The sequence below is a fragment of the Peromyscus eremicus genome, chromosome 6, assembly GCF_949786415.1.
Source record: "Peromyscus eremicus chromosome 6, PerEre_H2_v1, whole genome shotgun sequence".
In the NCBI taxonomy this organism is placed as follows: domain Eukaryota; kingdom Metazoa; phylum Chordata; class Mammalia; order Rodentia; family Cricetidae; genus Peromyscus; species Peromyscus eremicus.
This window is the reverse complement of record NC_081421.1, coordinates 119,444,148-119,464,941: the sequence shown is the minus strand read 5'-3', so window position 1 is coordinate 119,464,941 and position 20,794 is coordinate 119,444,148. Positions and strand designations below refer to the sequence as shown.

General features: G+C 37.3%; 1 protein-coding gene across 5 annotated transcripts in view; it reads left to right on the top strand.

Annotated features, from left to right (window-relative positions):
• The window catches only part of Adgrl2 (adhesion G protein-coupled receptor L2), a 175,305-nt gene that overhangs the window by 112,087 nt on the left and 42,424 nt on the right, over positions 1–20,794 (top strand). For all 5 annotated transcript variants that reach the window (XM_059266431.1, XM_059266430.1, XM_059266434.1 and 2 more), the window contains exons 4-5: positions 13,404–13,513; positions 19,650–20,450. In XM_059266431.1, the coding sequence (XP_059122414.1) occupies positions 13,404–13,513; positions 19,650–20,450 (911 nt within the window). The remainder of the gene's footprint in view (positions 1–13,403; positions 13,514–19,649; positions 20,451–20,794) is intronic.

The following is a 20,794-nucleotide window of genomic DNA, read 5'->3' as shown; positions in this document are numbered from 1 at the left end:
TCAATTTATCTACCTACCTACCATCTATCATCTTTTTAAGATGATGTGTCTGTCCTCTTGTGACTGAGAAGCAACAGAAGCAAGCTTCCCTTGATCCACACTTTTTAAAAAGAGCTCTTTGGGTAATAGGCTGTAGACTGAATGCTTATGAGTTGTGTTCAGTTATCGAGAATGCCATCAGCAATGCCTTGTTGCTTTCTTATCAGCTACTTCCTGCTGTCAGCTTGGCACTTATTTCAATAGGAAAGGATTTGCATCAAATGTGATGCCTTATTATATGCAGCTAACACAGGGTTTTTAATTGTGCAAACACACGAGACTCCTGCGGTGGTAGTCAATTTGATAAAAGGATTAGATTATGAATATTTTGTCATGATTAAAGATTACTTCTGATTTATCAGAGGTAAGCCAGTGAAATTTGTCATCTATTTATCAGTCAGATGAGACTCCATTAAATTTGAGTGTGAATCACAAAGTACTGATCTCTTTATATTGTCTCTCAAGGATTTGATGTTTATACTCAGATGAGGATGTTAAGGGTCGTTTGGGGCCATCCTCCAGGCTCAGCTGACTACTTCTAGCACCCCAGGGGTCTGTGTTTCCAGCTTTGGCCTTTGTTGTTTTTAATCTTCAGATAAACATCTATGCCTACACAAAATTTCTGCAGCTTTTATTTTTTTAAAGGAGATGACTGACATGTCTCATAAGCCACTTAAGGTTATTCAGTCCTTAGCAAACAAAAAGATGAAACATAGAATAAGAAGTCCAGTTTAGAAAGCACTCGTTTGCTGGGCGGTGGTGGCACACGCCTTTAATCCCAGCACTCGGGAGGCAGAGCCAGGCAGATCTGTTTGAGTTTGAGGCCAGCCTGGTCTACAGAGTGAGATCCAGGACAGGCACCAAAACTACACGGAGAAACCCTGTCTTGGGAAAAAAAATAAAAGAAAGCACTCATTTAGTGACTGTTCTTTGTAAAAGTAGTTCTGAGCATTTCAGGAATTTACAAGAAGCCTAACATCTACCAGGGAGGTAAAACTTAGGCTCTAGTAACCACTGAAGTCATATAATAAAACAAAACAAACTGCTGAGTATTTAAGAGATAAATACTATTAGACAAGTAGATAGGAAGTTTGCACTTTGATTCTAGACACTAACAAATTGAGTACTAACTAAAATAAAGTATGGGACATTCAGCACAAAGCAGAATGTAAGTAATGGACAACTACATGCACAGACATTTGTAGACATAGGTAAAGTAAACAGAGAAAGATCTCTTTGAGTTCTAATTCCAGGGAAGGGAAGAACTTAATACTTAGGGTCAGCATGATTTGGACTGGCTTTCTCCATCCGTGCTTGGCCCTTGGTCATAGGAACCTTTTTAGGCCACATAGAGGTAGCACTGGGAACTGGAGAAACTTGGTACCAGAAGCTCAGAGTGTTCCACCTCAGAGACCTAAAGCCCAGGGAACCTTCTTCAGACAGGGAGGCAAGAGTTCCAGCACGGCCATGCAGCAAGCTTTATGTAGTAGTGCACTAGTGTCTCGCTGTTTCTGACCACTGAGATGATCAAGAATCTGCAGGTCTACATGAAAAGGCTGCTCCTATAGAAATTTTCTTTGTTCTCCTTTTGTTGGAAATCAGTTCTGAGCTGCACTATAGAGGAGGTGTTTTTTGTTTGGATTTAAGGTGTGGTTTTAGTAACTTAATCACATTCTCTTGATCTTGGGTGTTTTATCTGTATTCATGAGGGATTATATTAGGCCAGCGATTTAAAAACTGACTTCTTGGCAGCCATCAGATTGAATAGTAAGTGAGGGTTAGGGGAAGGAAGGCAGAGGGTGGGCAGGCTCCTGGGGCTTGGGGCTGATCCGAGCACCCCACCTGGCTTCACCTTTTACTTTTAAGTACAGTTAAATAGACTTTTTTTTCTAAGTAAAACTGTCTTGACAAGGCTCTTTTGTTGTTCAGATCTGACTCTAACTTGATATCTATTTGATAGATATATAACTTTTTCTTGGACCTGTAATTGACAGAGCAGCATTGTCATTGGTGGCAAAGGTGAGCCATAAGGGTGAAAATATTTGTGAATGATCTTTCATAAGCAAATACTTAGAAAGGAAAAAGATTTGAGATGACCAATATAAATCTGAAGATAATTAAAGTAGAGCACAGAAATCGAATGTCACGAAGGCACAGTTGCTAACATCTTTATATTGTGAAAAAAAAACCACATATATTCATGCACTGTCTGTATGATTGCTTCTGGGGAGGTGGGATATAATTTGATCACAAGAGTAGATTCTCAGTTGATGAAAGCAAAGCATGAATTTCTCCTGCTTTCAAAAAGCCAATGTAAGAGATCAGGGATATCATGGCTGTTATAGGGTGCAAAGCTAAAGTGAGTAGAGAGAGATCCATTGCCTTTGAGTTAGTCTCCTAACAGGCTGTATTGAAAGTAAAGTGTTTTCCCTTGGTAGAACCTTCACAGAAACATGTACACCATATATGTCCTGCAACCCTGATTTATTAACTCAGTTCATATTAAGACATATTAAGTTGCTCATTCAGAAGTTTTCATCATTTTTTTTTCAGAACACTAGATGTTTTTATACATTCTTTTGTAAACCATGAGATGTATTTACTACCAAACATCTTAGAAGCTGCAGGAAATAAAGGAATAGTTGTAATAAAAAAGTATTAACAAATGTGTGTTTTGGTAATTTCGGGGAAGAAAAGTCATGTTTGGAAATGATCTAGAACTGAATTTGAATAATGACCAATGGCATTTTCTGGCCACTTAATAAAAACAGTGTCACAAGCATTTTAATAAGATATGAGAGACTTCCACTCAGTTGATTAAATACTTTAAAAGAGTTACATTTTTAAGTTTTGCACAGCTGTAAAAGGTTTTTTAAATAAGCCACACCTTTAAAAATCTTAACATTTTATTTCTGAGCATTCAATTTGATTTGTATGAGATGCTTATCAACATTTGTTGCAGTGTTTAATCTAAATGAGATCTGTGGAAGCAGAAACTATTTATATTAGTTATCAATTAGACTGGGAATTTGTCCTTTGTTCATTATAATACTGACTAACTGACAACCTATGTAACATAAAGAATCAGGGGAAAAAATCTCAATGGTGTAATTTTCCTGTTTATCAAAACCATATTCAAACCTAGGGAGTAATCCTTAACGTGACTTTCAAACAGCACCACATGCATCTCTGGCTCAGTCTTGCCCTCCAAAACTCCTTCCAGTTACAGTTCCTTTGCTTTATTTCAAGCTCTAATCCTCTGAGCGGGTAATTAACAGACCAGCAGAGCCATTTGTGGCAAAGAAGAGCCATAAGGGTGAAAATATTTCTTCACTGAATGATCTTTCAGAAGTAAATAATTACAAAGGAGAAAGATTTGGGATGACCAATCTGAATCTGAGGATAATTAGACAGAGTAGAGTATGGAAATCGAAGCACTTGGCATCTACAATTCTCACATCATAACAAAACTAATTAAATATTTAGAAACCAAAATCCCCTCACAATTTGAAGAAAAATAACCTACGACAAAAGGGTCTGTAACTTTGCAGATAATTAGCAAGAGGTATAGAAGAGAAAGACATCACAGATTGGCTCTGTGGCTCTGCAAGGTCATGTCTTGTTATGCTGTGTCTTTTATACAGTCTAGTAACAAGTTTGCTGCTAATTTAATCTAACTAGGGCATCCCATAGTGATTTCCCATTTCCCTTGTTAAAATTGTGACAGCTTATGCAAGTGCAAAGTATAATAGGTTAACATTTTTATAAATAATTACTCTTAATTTTTACAGGTGGTGTTTTTTGAATTACTAAAAGTTTAGGTCTTGGGGCCTTTAGATGCAAAGCAATACTTTTGAAATATATATTTTTTAATGTATAGTTTTTGTCCCCACTAAAATGGTCTTATTCTTTTCATTAAGTAGTTAGACCTCATGACCCTATGAATGGAGCAGTCTCAGTGGCGTGCTTTGTAAATAAATACCTTTGGTTTTGCTAATAAAAGCAAGTGCATTTGTGTTGAATGTGCATTTCTGCAAACAAGAGATTTTGTACTGGATTAATAAGGCTCAGAGTGAGTCAAACCTCATTTGCATTAAACTGACCCCAAGGTCCAGTAAAAACTGCAAGGAGTTTCAGTGGTTTCTAAAACATAAAAAGTTGGTTTTTTTTTCACAGCATCACCACTTCAAGATGCTTATTTTAATAATTAAAATGGAATTTTAAGATAATTTTAGCAGTCTGCAAGAAACAAATCATTTATATGCTTTAAGATCCATATATGTTGTGGTTATATTTCCTGGCACAGAAGTTTACTGAGATACAAACTGATCATGGATGGTGTTGCTGTTCGTGATACTCTTTTTTGAACATCTACAAAAAAAATGATAGCCTCATAGCAATGAATTAAATAGGATTTTTTTTGGTCAGACATTGGTTGACTTACCCAGAACTACTTTGGAGGAGGCCTTCTACTTTCCTTCCACACAACATTCTTTAACAGTCAAATAAAATTTATGTATTCCTAGCATAAAAATACACTCATTTTTATGGTTATATATGCAGTGTTAGATTTTTCTACAATTGTTCGCACAGCAGTTTGAAAGTTTTAATCACTACAACCCTGAAAAAAAATCAGTATTATATTAGAACTTTTGAAAGCACTAATATGTAGGAGATTGAGCAGAATAGAGTTTGAATTGTTTAGTTCTTCCAAATTATTTGTCCATGCATGGCTAGCATTCGGTGCTTTAGGTTCTGATGCAGTAGCAACTCTCAAAAATGATTTTGCAATGCACTAAATAAAACAATACTCTATAATTCATGCAAGCAACAGCCTAACATGCCTAAGGTAATAAGTTCTGTCTGGTAGAACTCTTCTAGATAACCGAAGTTACTAAATGAATTATGAGAACATGGTCATGTGACAAATGGGACTCTCCTATAGAACATCTCTTCTAACTTTCTAATGTCATGTTTACCTAGCAGTTATTTAAGCTCTCACTTCATCGTTAATAAGAAAGCAGGACCTGCTTCCATAGCACTGTGAAAGTTTAGATGATAAGAGGATATTTCGCTATAAACTTTAGTTGAGAAAAGAGGTGCTTGATTGAGTGCTCAGCAGCTTCCCTCCTGACCCTGGAGATGACTGTCACCTGATTCTTTGGGGTGATCTCTCTCCCTGTCTTGCTTGACTTGAGTACTTCATTTGCACACATTTCTTTGCATTGGCTCTCACCAGCTTCTGGGGTAAGAATCTGTATATGGAATATTTTATTCTCTGTCTGTATTAAGAGAGACAAGTGTAAGAATAATAGAACCAGACCATTTAGGTGTTAACATGTATGAGAATGATTGTAAATTAAAAGTACTTCCCCGCATAAATAAGTAACCTATATATTGTGTATTATTTTCTTTCATGATATAAAACTTTGTCCTAACTGACATAATTCTATCAGATCAGGACTGAAGCAGACATGAGTGTCTGCTGTGTATTTTTTGTTAACCATACTTATTTACAAGCCGAAATGGTAAGGTTAGCCATTAATCATTTCTGTCATTCAGAAATATGTACTTACATGCTTGTCGTATATATACCTCCAATTCCAATGAGTCTTAGAAGCTGGCAAGTCCTCTTTCCTCTCTGTCTCTCTCTGTCTCTCTCTCTCTCTCTCTCTCTCTCTCTCTCTCTCTCTCTCTCTCTCTCTCCGCCCCCCTCTCCCGTGTGTGTGTGTGTGTGTGTGTGTGTGTGTGTGTGTGTGTGTGTATGTGTGTGTGTGTGTGTGTGTTTTCAGTTTGTTGTCCCTCATCTCCTCCTGTTTGCTTGCAAGGCCTATAAATGCGTTCAGCTTGTGTACTTGAATGGAATGAAGTATGCTAACTGACATTATTATTTCTTATTGTTACTTGCAGCTCAGGAATGAATGCCATTCCTATTCCGTCGTTAATTAGATCCATGATAGAAGATTCAGCTGTAGGTGTTCTGCCTATTTGAATATACAGTTCACCACAGATGTGGCTTGGGATGTGCCAGGCTCCCACTGTGACTGTTCTGTTTATAGTTGGTCCTATGAACATGGGTTACATTCTTAGTATCTTAACACTCTGAAAGCTGTATTTCTTCTAAAAATGAACATTTTACGATCGGAGGTAACTAGCAGGAGAGGAGTGTAGAAACAACAAGCCCATTATTGTTAGTTTGTTGTAATTGAAGTTTAAAAATAGCAGATGCCAATTAGAGAAGGAAATTGTGGAAACCGTCTTCACTGAACACACACTCAGTAAAGAATCGGACTAATTCTGCAGGATGTTTCAAATTTAAGCAAACTTGAATTTAGTTTCTGTCCTGATAGTACCGAGCTTCTCTGTTGCACGTTGGAGTATTTGTTCAAGTTGGTAGATTTTGCATTTTTAATCTTCCTTAGAACTGTGGTGAATAATGGCCCCTGGCAGGAGATAATGAAATTTTCTTAATTTATATTTTCAAGTAGAAGCTTCAATTGAAAATGGCATCCTATGGCCTGGAGACATAGCTTGAGTGCAAGTTCCAGGGGAGCTGCAGTAATAATGCGGTGCCATTGGTGATGGGGAACGATGGGACAGTGAAGAAGTAATTTAAGGAAGAAAAGAAAATGCACCAAAGCTTTATTGTAGCATATCTAATGATCTGGGGAAGATTCCCAATGGTTTTTGGAGCATGACTGGAGAAGCTAATGTTATCTTGCCAAAACAGAAGCTCTGCTTAATCAGCAGAACAAGACTATTGATTAAAACACCTCTCACAATAGATTACACGTGGAATCTCATCTCCATACTTTCACTTGGTAAAGTGTAATAATGAGCATAAGATAATCAGAAGCAGAGTGAAAGCAATTTGTCGGGAATTGTACAATTCAAGATTAGAGTTGGAATGGAAACAAGTTTGCATGGAGAAGTTTAGCCTGCTTTTAGAGGTTATACACAAGAAAGAATACACATACTGCAGGGAGTGCAGTGGAGGAAGAAAGCATGTTCTCTGTCTCTGGGTGTGCAGATCTGTGTCTGTTTCCTACCAGGGCATTGTTCACAGGGATTTTCATGGTGCGGGGAATTCCTGGTTATGCAGACATTGCACAATGTTCATCTTCCTTATCCAGTTGAACCTTATCCATGTACTTCTAGGGAAGGTAATGCTTTTTCTAAATGAGAAAGTTGAGCTGGAGCTGGTTAATGCAATGTTTATGGATTCACAGACTGCAAGCAGGAAGCCAGTACCCAGTACTTCATCATGTTCAAGCATGTTATTTTGGCACTCATCTTCCCAAGTTAGGACAGAGTTAGTACTCTGCTATATTCCTTTTCAATACAATTACGGTCAGTAGCTTAGGAACCAGTAAATATTTTGTTTCTCCTAAATAAAAAAAACCCGTGTTTCTCCAATTAATCGTTGTTGCTTTGTGTATGAAATTTTCTGAAGGTCAGTCAGAGAAGACCAAGCAGCCCTTGATTTTAAAATTCTCCTGCCTCAGCCCTGACAGCTGAGATTTCAGAACTGTTCCAAGTTGTACCTGACATGTTCTAAGTAATTGTGGTATTCTAGTATGTAAATGAATATTCTTCCATAAAATACTTTTTCATCATTTACACATATTTTCTAGAGGCAGTTTATTTTAATTTTGAAAGTACTGTGGATATCCTAAAAATTAATACCAACATTGACTACATATAGGGGATCAAATACATAGTTTAAAACTCTTTGTAACCCACCTACTGGTTGTGATGGTGAAGAAATTTGTGAGTTGTTCATTGGAGTATTGTGTAGTTTTGTTTTTTGTTTTTCTCTTATCTATTGGGTATAAGCCTGAGCAGTGACACCAAGTTTTAATATTTGCTCCAATTTCTGCTGATCATGAAATATATTGATATTAGTGATTTTAATAGTCTCAATATTTGGGTTTATTTTTGGGAAAAGAGTTCATAGTATATTGTAAAGGGGAGGGCTTGGCAGTCACTGGAGAAGCATCTGCAGACAGACTGGTGTTTTAATTCAGGTTATAAAGATGAGCATTTGGCTGCATTTTTTTCATCCACTCCCTCAGGTTAGCCTAGAAAGATTATAATAGTGGGCTTTTAAATACGGTCTAACATACGGTGCTTTGCCGTATTTAAACCCATTTATAATGTGTAAAGAGGGATTTAGTATTTTCTTGATGTAATTGATGGTTCTAGGAATAAGATGTAAACTTTTCAATATTAATGTAGATCATTAATATAATGATCCTCTTATTTTATTTGCATATGGTGATGTTTTGAAGCATTTATTATTGGATTTGTTTTAATTTCATGTGGAAATCTCTGGTTTGGTATGATGTTCCCTATATGTATATAGAGAAAAGCCTCTTAATATTCTAGTGAGATGTTTGTGGTCAGAAATAATATAAAAATAATAAACAGGCTGGATTTTTTATTTAGTTTTGGTATTGCCATGCTGCGGATTAAATCCGTGGCTTCACATAGTCCGAGAAGGAACTCTACCCCTGAATCCTACCCTAGACCAAGGTGATATATCTGAGTAATTTAACTTAATGAAGAATATAAGTAACTGTTTTGAATGTTGGAAGGGGTATTTAAGCACATCTGTATTTATTTTCATGGCACTATGCACAGTGTTCTATACTCCCAAGTTTAGTAGACATTATTCCCTCATGAGTCCACTCTAGATAGTTACATTTATACCTTCTCAGGATTGAGGCACCATATTTATTTGATTAATTAGGTCAGACAAAATACAGAGAGAATAGCAATGGATTAAATATATTTTTTTTGTTTTAAATTACATCTGTCTGTGGAATACAGCCTATTTTTATAGATTGTCAAAAATCTTAATTTCACATTTAATGAATGAAAAGAATTTTAATTATGAAACAAACTTTTAGGAAAAGAATATTCCTTTTTTCCTGCCTATAAAATAGGTTTATATGAGACATATGCTGTGGTGATACATTGTGTACCTTAATAAACTTGCCTGAGGATCAGAGGACAGAACCAGTCACCAGATTAGACATAGAGGTCAGGCAGTGGTGTCATACACCTTTAATCCTATCACTTGGGAGACAGAGATCCATCTGGATCTTTTGTGTGTTCAAGGCCACACTGGGCTACATGAGATCGATCCAGTATGGGAGAGAAACAGAGCCAAGCAGTGGTGGCACACATTTTTAATCCCAGCACTTGAGATCTCATGCCCTTGCTTGGGAAGCACATGCCTTTAATCCTGGGAAGTAATATGGCAGGGCAGAGGAAGGTATATAAGGCCTGAGGAACAGGAACTCACTCTCTTTAGGCTGAGGGTTTCATAGAGGTAAGAACTAATGGCTGGATATTCTGTCTCTCTGATCTTTCAGCAATTACCCCAATATCTGGCTCAGGGTGTTTTTTTGTTTGTTTGTTTTGTTTTTTATTTAAAAGACCATCTAAGAGCCGGGTGGTGGTGGGGCACGCCTTTAATCCCAGCACTTGGGAGGCAGAGGCAGGCGGATATCTGTGAGTTCGAGGCCAGCCTGGTCTACAAAGCGAGTTCCAGGAAAGGCACAAAGCTACACAGAGAAACCCTGTCTCGAAAAACCAAAAAAGAAAAAAAAAAAAAAAGAAAAAAGAAAAAAAAAGACCATTTAAGATTCAAACAACAATATGCAAGTACTTAGATGTTATATTTACTGTGATTCACCAATAAATAATTGTAAGGCCTGCTCAAAGTAGACACAACAGAAACATTTGACTCCAGGACCAAGCAGGATAGATTGGCACTGCAAGTTGTAATTACATGCCTCACTAGATCATACTATTTATTCTGTCTTATTTCTATGATCTTTTATTTTTTTTCTGAAATATTTAAACTTACCATGTTTTGTTTTAGTGGAGTTCAGAGCAATGAGACACACTCTCCTGCTATTTAAACTACCCTGGGTTCTCCCCGCACTGAATCCCCCCTTCTGGGTGGGCTGTGATCATTTTCCTTTCCTACAAGCGCTTGTCTGATACTGACCCTGTTCTGAAGACCACGTTCTGATAGCCGCTCCTTTAACTGCCTTTAGCATGCCTGTATCTTCGTCACTACAGAACAGCCCACGTGCCATTATTTGGAATTGAAATGTCTAAAGTATGTCCAGAATCCATTTCTGTGTGATACACAGTATTTAAAGTTCTTCAAGTATTAATCCAGTGTCTATTTTATAGGAAACCCATTTTCTCTTATATCTTTGTCTTACTTATATTCATTTTTGTGGTTACTATCTGTGTTGTTAATATTGAAAATCCACAAAGTGTTACCAAAATATATCAGTCTTTTAATTGTTTGTGCAACAACAACTTTACTCATACAGACAGCTCTTTATGTGGGGAAAGGGAGAGTCAAGCTCGATCTCCGCCCTATGTGGACACAGACTCCAGAATTAAATTCATTTCTTGGCTTATGCTGCCTTTTCATTTCCACGGCAATGAAAATTGAAAGCTGAGCCCTTGGTAGGAATTTACTTTTCTTTTGTGGCTAAGTAATTGCTTTCTCATTCTTGATTTTTTTCAATTATAGCAATTTCCAGTTTTACGGTGTTCCCCACAACACACAGGTTAATGAACTGCCAGATTTTTTTTCTCATATTGAGAACTCATACTGGGTATTTTTCTCTTGAGCCCAACTGGGGCTGTATTTGAAGCTCCAAAAGCTTTCATTTGTCTCTGAATAAAGATGCTGGTGACCACAACTATGACTATATTATCCTATTCACAATTAAGTTCCACTTCTTAGTGACTCCATTGAATTAGTTCAAAATCCAAAACTCTAACTTTCCTCAATCTCTCTCTCTCCCCTCTTCCCCTCCCCTCCCCTCCTCTTTCTGTGCTGGAGACTGAACACCAAACCTTGTACAGATTTAAGTATGCTGGATCCCATTGAGCTAAACACCCAGTCTCCATATATTCATTTTTAAGTGTGTGTGTGTGTGTGTGTGTGTGTGTGTGTGTGTGTGTGTGTGTGTACACATGTGTGAGCACGCACATGCACATGTGCACCAAGAGCAGGTGTCCAGTCCCCTGGGGCTGGAGTTACAAGTGGTCATGAACCACCTGAAGTGGGTTCTGGGAATAGAGCTCAGGGCTCTGGAAGAGCAAGAAGCAATCTTAACCTGCAGGCATCTCTCCGGCGTCACTATATTTTTTATTTTTCACAAAATTATATAAATTGCAAGACTTTTTAACTATATGTGCTTTCACTTTCTTTCTAAACCCTCACATTCTTAATGCATTTCAGCCTCAGTACAAACTCACTTTCTCCTTCTTCTAATTTAGTGATGTGAAAGAAAACCTCAATATAAAGAGGAAGGAATGCTATATGTATAGTTTGTTTACTCACTGAATTGTTATTTTATGGAATTTCTACAAGTATATTTCAAGCCCTTGGAAAATAAATCGCAGAATATGTTTGAGTGATTATCAAATATATACAGTGGAGAATATGAAAGATATGTTTAACAGGTAGAAGTTTACCTTTCTTGCTTTCTGAGAAATGAGAGCATGAAGCATAAGGATGACCCCTGTAGATATGAATAAGTACAAAAGAGGACGTCAAAGGACTTGAGTTTTTATGGGGACTAGAGTAGGGCTGAGGATTCCCGGAAGATCAAGTGAGGTTTAGGAAGCACTGACATTTCTTACTGCTCTACCAGGAAAGAGAAAAATGAAATGTCAGAATTATGTCTCTATATGAGTTGAAACATTAGATATTGAACCATTGAGAAATAGCAAATCCACCCTCTGTTTTAAATTTTTTAATAAAAAAATATTTCTATGATTTGTGTTAAAATAATTCATTTTATTGAGTGGCAAACCATAGGCAGTTTCTTCAAATGAATGGGGAAAATAAAAACCGAGAAAGGGCAAAACAAAACATTGTGTTGTAAGAGATGTAACATTTACGTCATCCAAGGTCTTGAAATTTATGGGACAGGATGTGTTAAAAAAATGCTATATGTCTCAGAGACTGAGATCAAAGTCAACTATTTTAGTGTTTACAGCGTATTATTGCAATCTTAGTTACAATTTATTCAATATTGTGGAGTCACTGAAGTTCACTGTAATATGTCTTGAATTTAAAAAAATGTAGCTATTTAATCCTGTAGACCTTTCACGCTTTGCTTCTCTTCAGGACAGCTCTCCAGGGTTTTGAGTTGCAGTGATACCAGTGTGGGTGACTTAACATGTCTCCCTCGTTAATTTGACTGCTTCCCACCATCCCGGGTTTCTTTGTGCTGGGAGCTAGTCTACTTTTCTCAGACTGCTTTACAGTGCTATTTTATACTTCGGTCATTTTATGCACCATAGAATATTTGGTATTCAAATTGTTGAATAAATTTTATAATAATGCCCTGGTTCTGCTTGCTTTGCCTTCTTAATGTATATACTATCAAGAAGTGTAATGAAACCCCTGCAAACATTCCATTCCACTGGGCTGTAATCAAATCAAATTATAAAAGAAATAGTTCTTGCCTTTACAAAGCTTAAGAGAAGAACATCTGGGCGCGTTTATGTAACTCAGGCATCATCCTGCCTGGAATACCAGTTACTGCTTAATTCCAGTGTCCCTGATGACTTAATGACGAGAACAACAGTGAATACTTCCACAAAGTAATATGTAGGACATTTTAGGGATTGTGTTCATGGGATTGTTTTTAATAGTAACTTTCAGAACATCCTGGTGTAGAACTGGGTACACAGTCACATCACAGACAGAAGCACGGCTTCTCTGAAAAGCGGCAACAGTGCTTCCACATACACTATGCTCCAGGTGCTCTGCTGGATGCCTCTCATGCCTCTGTCATGTATGCAGGCCTCTCCATGCAAGGTGGGAAGGGCTAGCACGTGCCTCATAGTCCTGAGTGTAGACAGTGCTTGTGGTAGAACATGTAGCACAGACTGGATGTAGAGGCTAAAATCTGGGTCGACGTGTGTTTGGGTATGCTGTGACAACTTCCCGCTTAGCTGTTCAGTTTATGACCCTGTGTTTGATTGTACATGTTTCTGGTTGTAATTTTTAATTCTTAAATATATTATCAAGTGGCCTAGTTGTTCTCTCTCCCTGGACCTATTGGATATGATGAAAATTAAAAGATAACAGTGTATTTGAAGACTGTCAACTATCTTCTTTTCACTTCTACTTACGTTTTAGTGTGACCCTTGATACAGAAGTTAAAAACAAAGAAAATAGGAGTTTTATAATGCCATCTAATTTCACCTGCATTTTTTGGTTCATGATTAAGTTCTATATTATATCACTGTATTTCTCAAGTAAAAAAGAAGTACATTGTTTCACAGGCTTGATTGATTCTGTTTTCCAGGTGCAACAATCGAACACAGTGTGTAGTAGTTACTGGGTCAGATGTATTTCCTGACCCATGTCCCGGAACTTACAAATACCTTGAAGTTCAATATGAATGTGTCCCTTACAGTAAGTATGAAGTTTGTATTTTCTCCTTTCTCCAGCCTTCCTTGTTGGAGCTGAAAGACTACACATGGGAAAGAAGCGTATGTTTATGGCCTACAAAACCATTATGCATGCAAAGCGCTCCCAGACTCGGGACTCCAATTAGCTTCATGAAGTGTGGAAGGAAGCCATAGTGTGATGCTGGCCAAGTGTCTGTCTGTGTTCTTAAGTGTTTGGCTTTTAAGGCTAGTGTTTTTCCAGAAAACAAACTTGAATTAGCTATTCAATAGGGCAGATAGAAATCTGTACTTTTGCCCAATACCAGTTGCTGACAAATTGGTTTGGCTCACAGTTTTCTGAAGAAGGAATTGACTTCAGTTTAATCGTGAAGGATTTGAATGGCTACCTGCTGTCGTGGTAACCTGAGTGCTTGGGAAAAGCTACCAGAGCCGAAACTGAGGCAAGAGCTGTCCCCTTTCTTCCATGTCCTGGAAGGAAGCTTTTTATATATTCAGATTCCGTGAGGAAATCTTCTTGCTTAAAACAAAGCCAAGAGTACAGACAAAAACTGAAATCTTGTACCTGTTTCTACTTTTAAACTGTTAACATCATGTTTAGAATCTTGCAGGAGAACTTAAAATCCAATTGGAAATTTTATAAATAGGTGCCAGCATTTTCCCTCCAGTAACAGAGTGCATACTTCTCGATTATATTTCATACATTGGATAGGGGAGAAAATACCTTAGTAGTTTAGACAGCCTAAATGTTTGCATGCATTGCCTCATTGTCACAAGCTAGTTTAGAAGTGCTTTTTCTTCCTTTGCTTTTTTTAAAGTTAAATGAAAAATTAATATCACAATAGTGCAGAAGCATTTGAAGTGAGAGTGTGAGATCAGTACTTTCACTGATTTCAGAAATTTTTCTATACTTTAAGCCTAAACAAAAACAACCAAAAAATCCCAAACAGTTGGAGCTAGATGCTGTTGTATATGTGTGACCATAATCCCAGCTCCTTGTAGGCAGAGGCATCAGGATGATTGAGGCCATCTTGGGCAACATAGGGAGACCCCATCTCAACATAGAAACACCAAAAGGCCAAATTCTGATAAATAAGGCAGATCCAAAAAGGTGATGACACATTTTAGCATATACCGTGAAGAGACGCTCTGTCCTCTCTGCCACAATTTTGATAAATTGATTGTGTGTGTGTGTGTGTGTGGTGTCAGTTGAAGGCCAAACACAGATTATCTTTCTCTTCTCGTGCCTGCTCTGTGTTCCTGTGTTACATGAAACGGCTGATGCGCTTTGTGTTTTCAGTATCTCCTGTACCATTTGTAGGACTGGAAGCCCCCGAGTGAGCCGATCTGTTAAAGCGTTGCTCCTGTGTAGTGCGATGGCTTTACTTAATCTCTCCTGTGCCACTCGAGGAACATTGCATTCTTTTGAGCTAACCAAAATTTTTGTTCCATGAAGTCCCTCTCCCTTGAATTCAGCCTGGTTTCTGTCCTCAAATTAGACAAGGAATACAGCATCCACTCCCAAACAGTGGAATCAGTCAGAGCTGTCAAGAATTGTCTTTCTGCAACCTGGTCCCTGTAACCTAGTCTAAGACACCAAGAACAGTGTTAAGCAAATATTACTTTCAGACTCTTAAGTAATTTCTTGCGCTGTTTAAGAAAGGAAAGTGTGGATATCTTCTGGGACGTCTAACTTTCAAAATTTTACTTTTTCAGTTCTCCAGAAGTATTGTATATTGTGCACTAAACTTGCAAATAGCTGTACTCAGAGAAGTATTTGCTCTTTTTTTTTTTATTTAGTTTTTATCCTTCAAAATAAAAAGTAAACCCAGTAATTAATTTGCTGTTGCCTTTCTAGATGTTTGCAAGAGGCAGAAATAAGTCTATGGCTTTTTTCCGTTTTGAAGACTAGAAGTGGTTACCATTCCTATATACCGTACAGCAGTGACACACTATAAACCACGTGGTTGCAGCCCATGTTCAAATGCAATGCAGAGCATTCTTAGGTTATTCTAGCCTTGCATATCCTCATTGCTCCCCATTCTCCCCTCTTCGCTTCCCTTATGCTCCTGTCTGTGATAGCCTGTCCTCACGTTCACTTTTATTTTAAGGGCCCAGCTTTCACTATTCCTTGTTTTAACAAATTATTTGCTTTTCTGTAGCACTTACTTACCCCTTTCTCACATTACTTAGATGTTACCATCATATATAGTTTATCATATATGCCTTACCACTTGGCTTAATGCCAATCTCCATCCATAACAAATCCTTCAGGAACCTCATAGACTCCAATGTGCTCCATCCTGTTCTAAACGATTTCAAAGACTTTCCATGACTTCAGGAAAATGGCAATAAATTCATTCAGTAGAGAACTTAGAAATGCCACTCTTTGGTTTCTTTTGTAAACAGGCAGGTACATTGTATGTGCCCTTTTACATTTGTCCAGGTAACTTCTGTATCAAAATCACACGTACACACGTGCAGGGCAGGGCATGCTTTATTGTGTATGGGATGTAGGTATCACAGCATGCAAGTGTATATTAAAAAGTCATTAGGGACCTTGGAGGGAAAGGGGATTATTCAGACTGGAGTTCACATCCTATAAGCAGGCATGACTTTTCAATCTTGTGCCTACTTATTTCAAATTGCCACAGTATGTAAGGATTTTATCCTAATGTTACCTAAAAGTTCTCTCATTTAATGAATAAATTGTATTCATGTTGATGAATTAAATTACTATCAATGAATAAATGTGAGATTATTTCAAATGAAATAGTGTGTCACTTCAGATACCGAGTATGTAGGCTGTAGTCAATTGGGGTCTGTTTTCTGTCTTGTACATCCATGGAGTCCTCTGCTGATGTTGGTGGGTGTGTATTTGTATGTTTGGTTCATAGAATATTAAGTATATCCTTACAAATTAATTCATAGGATCTCTTAAGACAAATTGCTTATATTTGGCATGTGATTATGAATCCAGATCATTGTTAATTTTATTGTATTTTTATATTCTTCTGGTAGATAGAATTTTGGCTGATCTGATAGATATCTGCCCTTTTTGATTTTATAAAAATCTTTATATGGAGTTTTTTTTTCTTTGAAAGATTCATCCATCAATCATCAAAGAATTTATTTAAAAAATTTTTTGACTTTGGATGTATTTTCTCAGTTTTCATTGGAATTATAAATTCTGTAAAATTAATACCCATTTACATACATGATATGGTTTAAATCATTAATAAATGAAGTAATTTCTGTTTATGTTTTGCTCAGTGACTGCACTGTAATTTTACTACATCAAATAAAAATAATTCAGTGATCTTCACTGAATGGACAATACAAAATACATTTCCTTAAATTTTTATTGAACTGATTTAAAGTTCTCTTGTAATAAGTAAGCGTTGTAAGAAGTATTAATCCTCTCCTTTATACCTAATTGTTTCATGTGAGTAAAATCATTGTTTCCTTAAGGAACAATACAGCTATCTATAAATGCAGTCTGAACATCCTCCACACTAATGCTCTCTCTTCCCCTCCTTCTCCCACCATGCCCGTCCATTATTGATTCTGAGCAGGTACAATGTGCTCCTGATGGAGGAGTGATCTTAGGACCAAGTGCTACAGAACAAGTGTTGCTTCCCAAACAGCACACTGCGCTTGTCCTGTTTTCCCTCACACAGTCAGAAGCACACCAATCAGAACAAGTGTGTGTTCCTGAAAGTACTTAAACAGACCATGTTGGTTAAGCAGGTTATAGCTTAATTTAGAAATTATATGCTGTTGCTATGGCAAAAATTTTTTTTTAAAATATTTGTGTGATGTTTCTCTCAAAGGAGTTCCAGAAGGTCACTGTTTTATCTTGACGAATAATTATACTTCTGAAAAATATGTAATCAAGCTGAGATTGTAAATAAAATGTGCAACTACACTCTGAATAATCAGTAGTCACACACTGTGGTGCATTTTGAAAGGGAAAAAGAGGAAACACAGCATCAGTGGAGTCGGTTTTTAATACTCAGGCATCATACTTGAGAGGCTACATTAAATCTAAGAGTTGCACTGTGTGGGCCCTCGTTGGAGGAGACTACCTGTCAATTAGAATCATATTGCACCTTCCTTGGTGCATAATCCACTTAGGCTTTCTCCCTACACTTTCTCTCATGTCCTGCCTGGGCCAGGTCTGCCCTGTGAAAGCCCTTCCCTTTCATAAGGTCTGTGGATCGAGACATTGGATGTGAATTCTGGGTGTGACAGTTGTTGCATGCTGGCTTGCTTTATATGTTAATAAATGATGGTCAAGACAATATCATAACGAGCTAACCATGATTCTTTCTTCCTTTTCCTCCCTGCCACCTGTGCTTGCTTTTCCCTTGTATGTATTTTACTTACTTTTTTTAATAGACTTAATATTACAAGTTTGATAATGCATATTATATATGATATAGAAAATTAAATTAGAATTTTGTAAAGTAAACTATACGTAATCTTAAGTAAATTTGCTAATACGTAATGGGCATTATCTACCCCTTCAATGTCCCTATTGGGTGAAGGGAGATTTATATATTCCTGGAAAGGGGGCATTTTGGTAAATGGTTAAGATGTATTTTTCTAAAAATACGAAATAATAGAAAAATAATTGAAATATACTGAGATGCATGACTGTGTAGTTACTTCTCATCTAAATATCTTTGGGGAAATGTAGTCATCTCAATAGTTATTAAATTTGGCTTAAACTCCAAAACCAAGTTGTCAGTCTTATACATATATTTTCCTGCCATGCTGATATCATTAGAGTCAGTCTGATAATTAAGCTCACAGACCAAATGGAGATGACACAGCTGTGCATGCTTTTATGTCTGTAGTGTACATATATAAAGAAAAACTTGGTCAGAAGGCCGCTTGGCTTTGACAAGGCAAGAGTATGTTTAGCTTGCATTAGTGAAGAGTTTCATTATTTATTCAGGCACACTAAGTGAAGCAGCATGCCAACTTATTTGTCTTGCCTCCTTAATCTTCTAAAATGATTGATCCGTGTTCTTTTATGTAACTTTAGAATCTCTCTCCTGCTAGGTTCTCCTGTGTGTTTCTCTTTATCCAAAGTAGTACAACTTCCTTATTCTTCCTATATTTAGCATCTATTACGAATTCAATCTTAGACTAATAGTCAATTTATTTTTAATCTTTTTTCTTTTTTCCTTGCACTTTTTTTTTTATTTTCCTTCCGATGCTTAAAATAGAAGTGGAGCAAAAAGGTAAATAATGTGCACAGTCTCAACCCCAGCTCCCTGTTATGTGCCTTATGGATGTGACCCTCCTCCCTCCCCTCCCCTGCAACACTCCTGTATTAAAATGATCAGCAGGACCTCATAATGCACCTCATAAAGGCGTCAGCTGCTCACAATGAAATTGTATGGCTGCTAATCTGGCGATGGGGTAAAATTCTGAAGTCGGCGAAGGGGAGCTACCCTTTCTGTTTCTTTTCTACCCTCTATCTCTTTCTCTGACACCCTTGGATATTTTCTTGTTATTGAAGTGTCATCTTGCCTGGCTTCCAGAACCCTCTCCGTAGCATGCCATGGTTACAGGGTCTCCTGGTCATCTCATCATGCTTCCCCTGTGTTGACTTTTCTCTACTCCCGATTGCATTATCCTAAAATTTGTATTCTCCAACTTGAAGCACCTGTAACTTCTATAAAAAGTTCAAAATAAGTCTTTGCATTGAGTTTTCATTAGCCTTATTTTGTGGGAGGTGTTAAAGATGTATGAGGGGTTAGAAGTCATAATGTTTGGGTTGGAATAAAATACTTATCCACTCTTAAGCACAGGTTCCAAGTTTTGACGCATGCATTACCAAATTATTAAATAAAATCACAACTCAGAAATCTAAATTTTATCTTAGTTATGAATGATCCCAAATGTAGGTTTGTATTTGTGAAAATAAATGCCAGCTACTATATATGCTGGAAACTTGATTAGAAAATATTTGGAAAACAAGGCTAGCACGTATAAAAGATAAACTTCTAAAAACTGAATGCTAAATAAAATGGATTTTCCTCTTTTGATGTGTAATCAATAATATGTATGATTACCTTTGTCTTTTTTTTTAAACTGTTCACTTCTTGTCTTTTTTCTGTGACTGTTAGTTTTTGTGTGTCCTGGGACCTTGAAAGCAATTGTGGACTCACCATGTATATATGAAGCTGAGCAAAAGGCAGGTGCTTGGTGCAAGGACCCTCTTCAGGCTGCAGATAAAATTTATTTTATGCCCTGGACTCCTTACCGCACCGATACTTTAATAGAATATGCCTCTTTAGAAGATTTTCAAAACAGCCGCCAGACAACAACATACAAACTTCCAAACCGAGTAGATGGTACTGGATTTGTGGTATATGATGGAGCTGTCTTCTTTAACAAAGAAAGAACAAGAAATATTGTGAAATTTGACTTGAGGACTAGAATTAAGAGTGGTGAGGCCATAATCAACTATGCCAACTACCATGATACATCACCCTACAGATGGGGAGGGAAGACTGATATTGACCTGGCAGTGGATGAAAATGGCTTATGGGTCATTTATGCCACCGAGCAGAACAATGGAATGATAGTGATTAGCCAGCTAAATCCATACACTCTTCGATTCGAAGCAACATGGGAGACGGTGTATGACAAGCGTGCAGCGTCCAATGCTTTCATGATATGTGGAGTTCTCTACGTGGTCAGGTCAGTGTACCAAGACAATGAAAGTGAAGCAGGCAAGAACACAATTGACTACATTTACAACACGCGGTTAAGCCGGGGAGAATATGTGGACGTTCCTTTCCCCAACCAGTATCAGTACATTGCTGCAGTGGATTACAATCCAAGAGACAACCAACTCTACGTATGGAATAATAACTTTATTTTACGGTATTCTCTGGAGTTTGGTCCACCTGACCCTGCCCAAGGTAAGGATGTTTGATGTTAGCCCTCCATCATTTGTACTACCTACTTTCAAGGGACTTCTGAATTTTTCCCAATAGCTTTTCTTCTTCTCATAGTTAAATCACAGAGAATGATCTGGTATATTGCAGCCCTGTTTTGCACAATTTTCTTTTACTCAATTTGTTCATTTACATGTTGACTTCAAGAAATGATAGCATTGCTCGATTTAGTATTTCATTGCTAAACATACGGTAACTCCTCCAAACCCATTAAATGCTTTTCTTCCTTACCTGTATTCTGAGCTGATTACACCGTATTCTCAGGCCTTTAGTCTTCTTGGCACAGGTGGTTAAGGGAATTGTCTTTT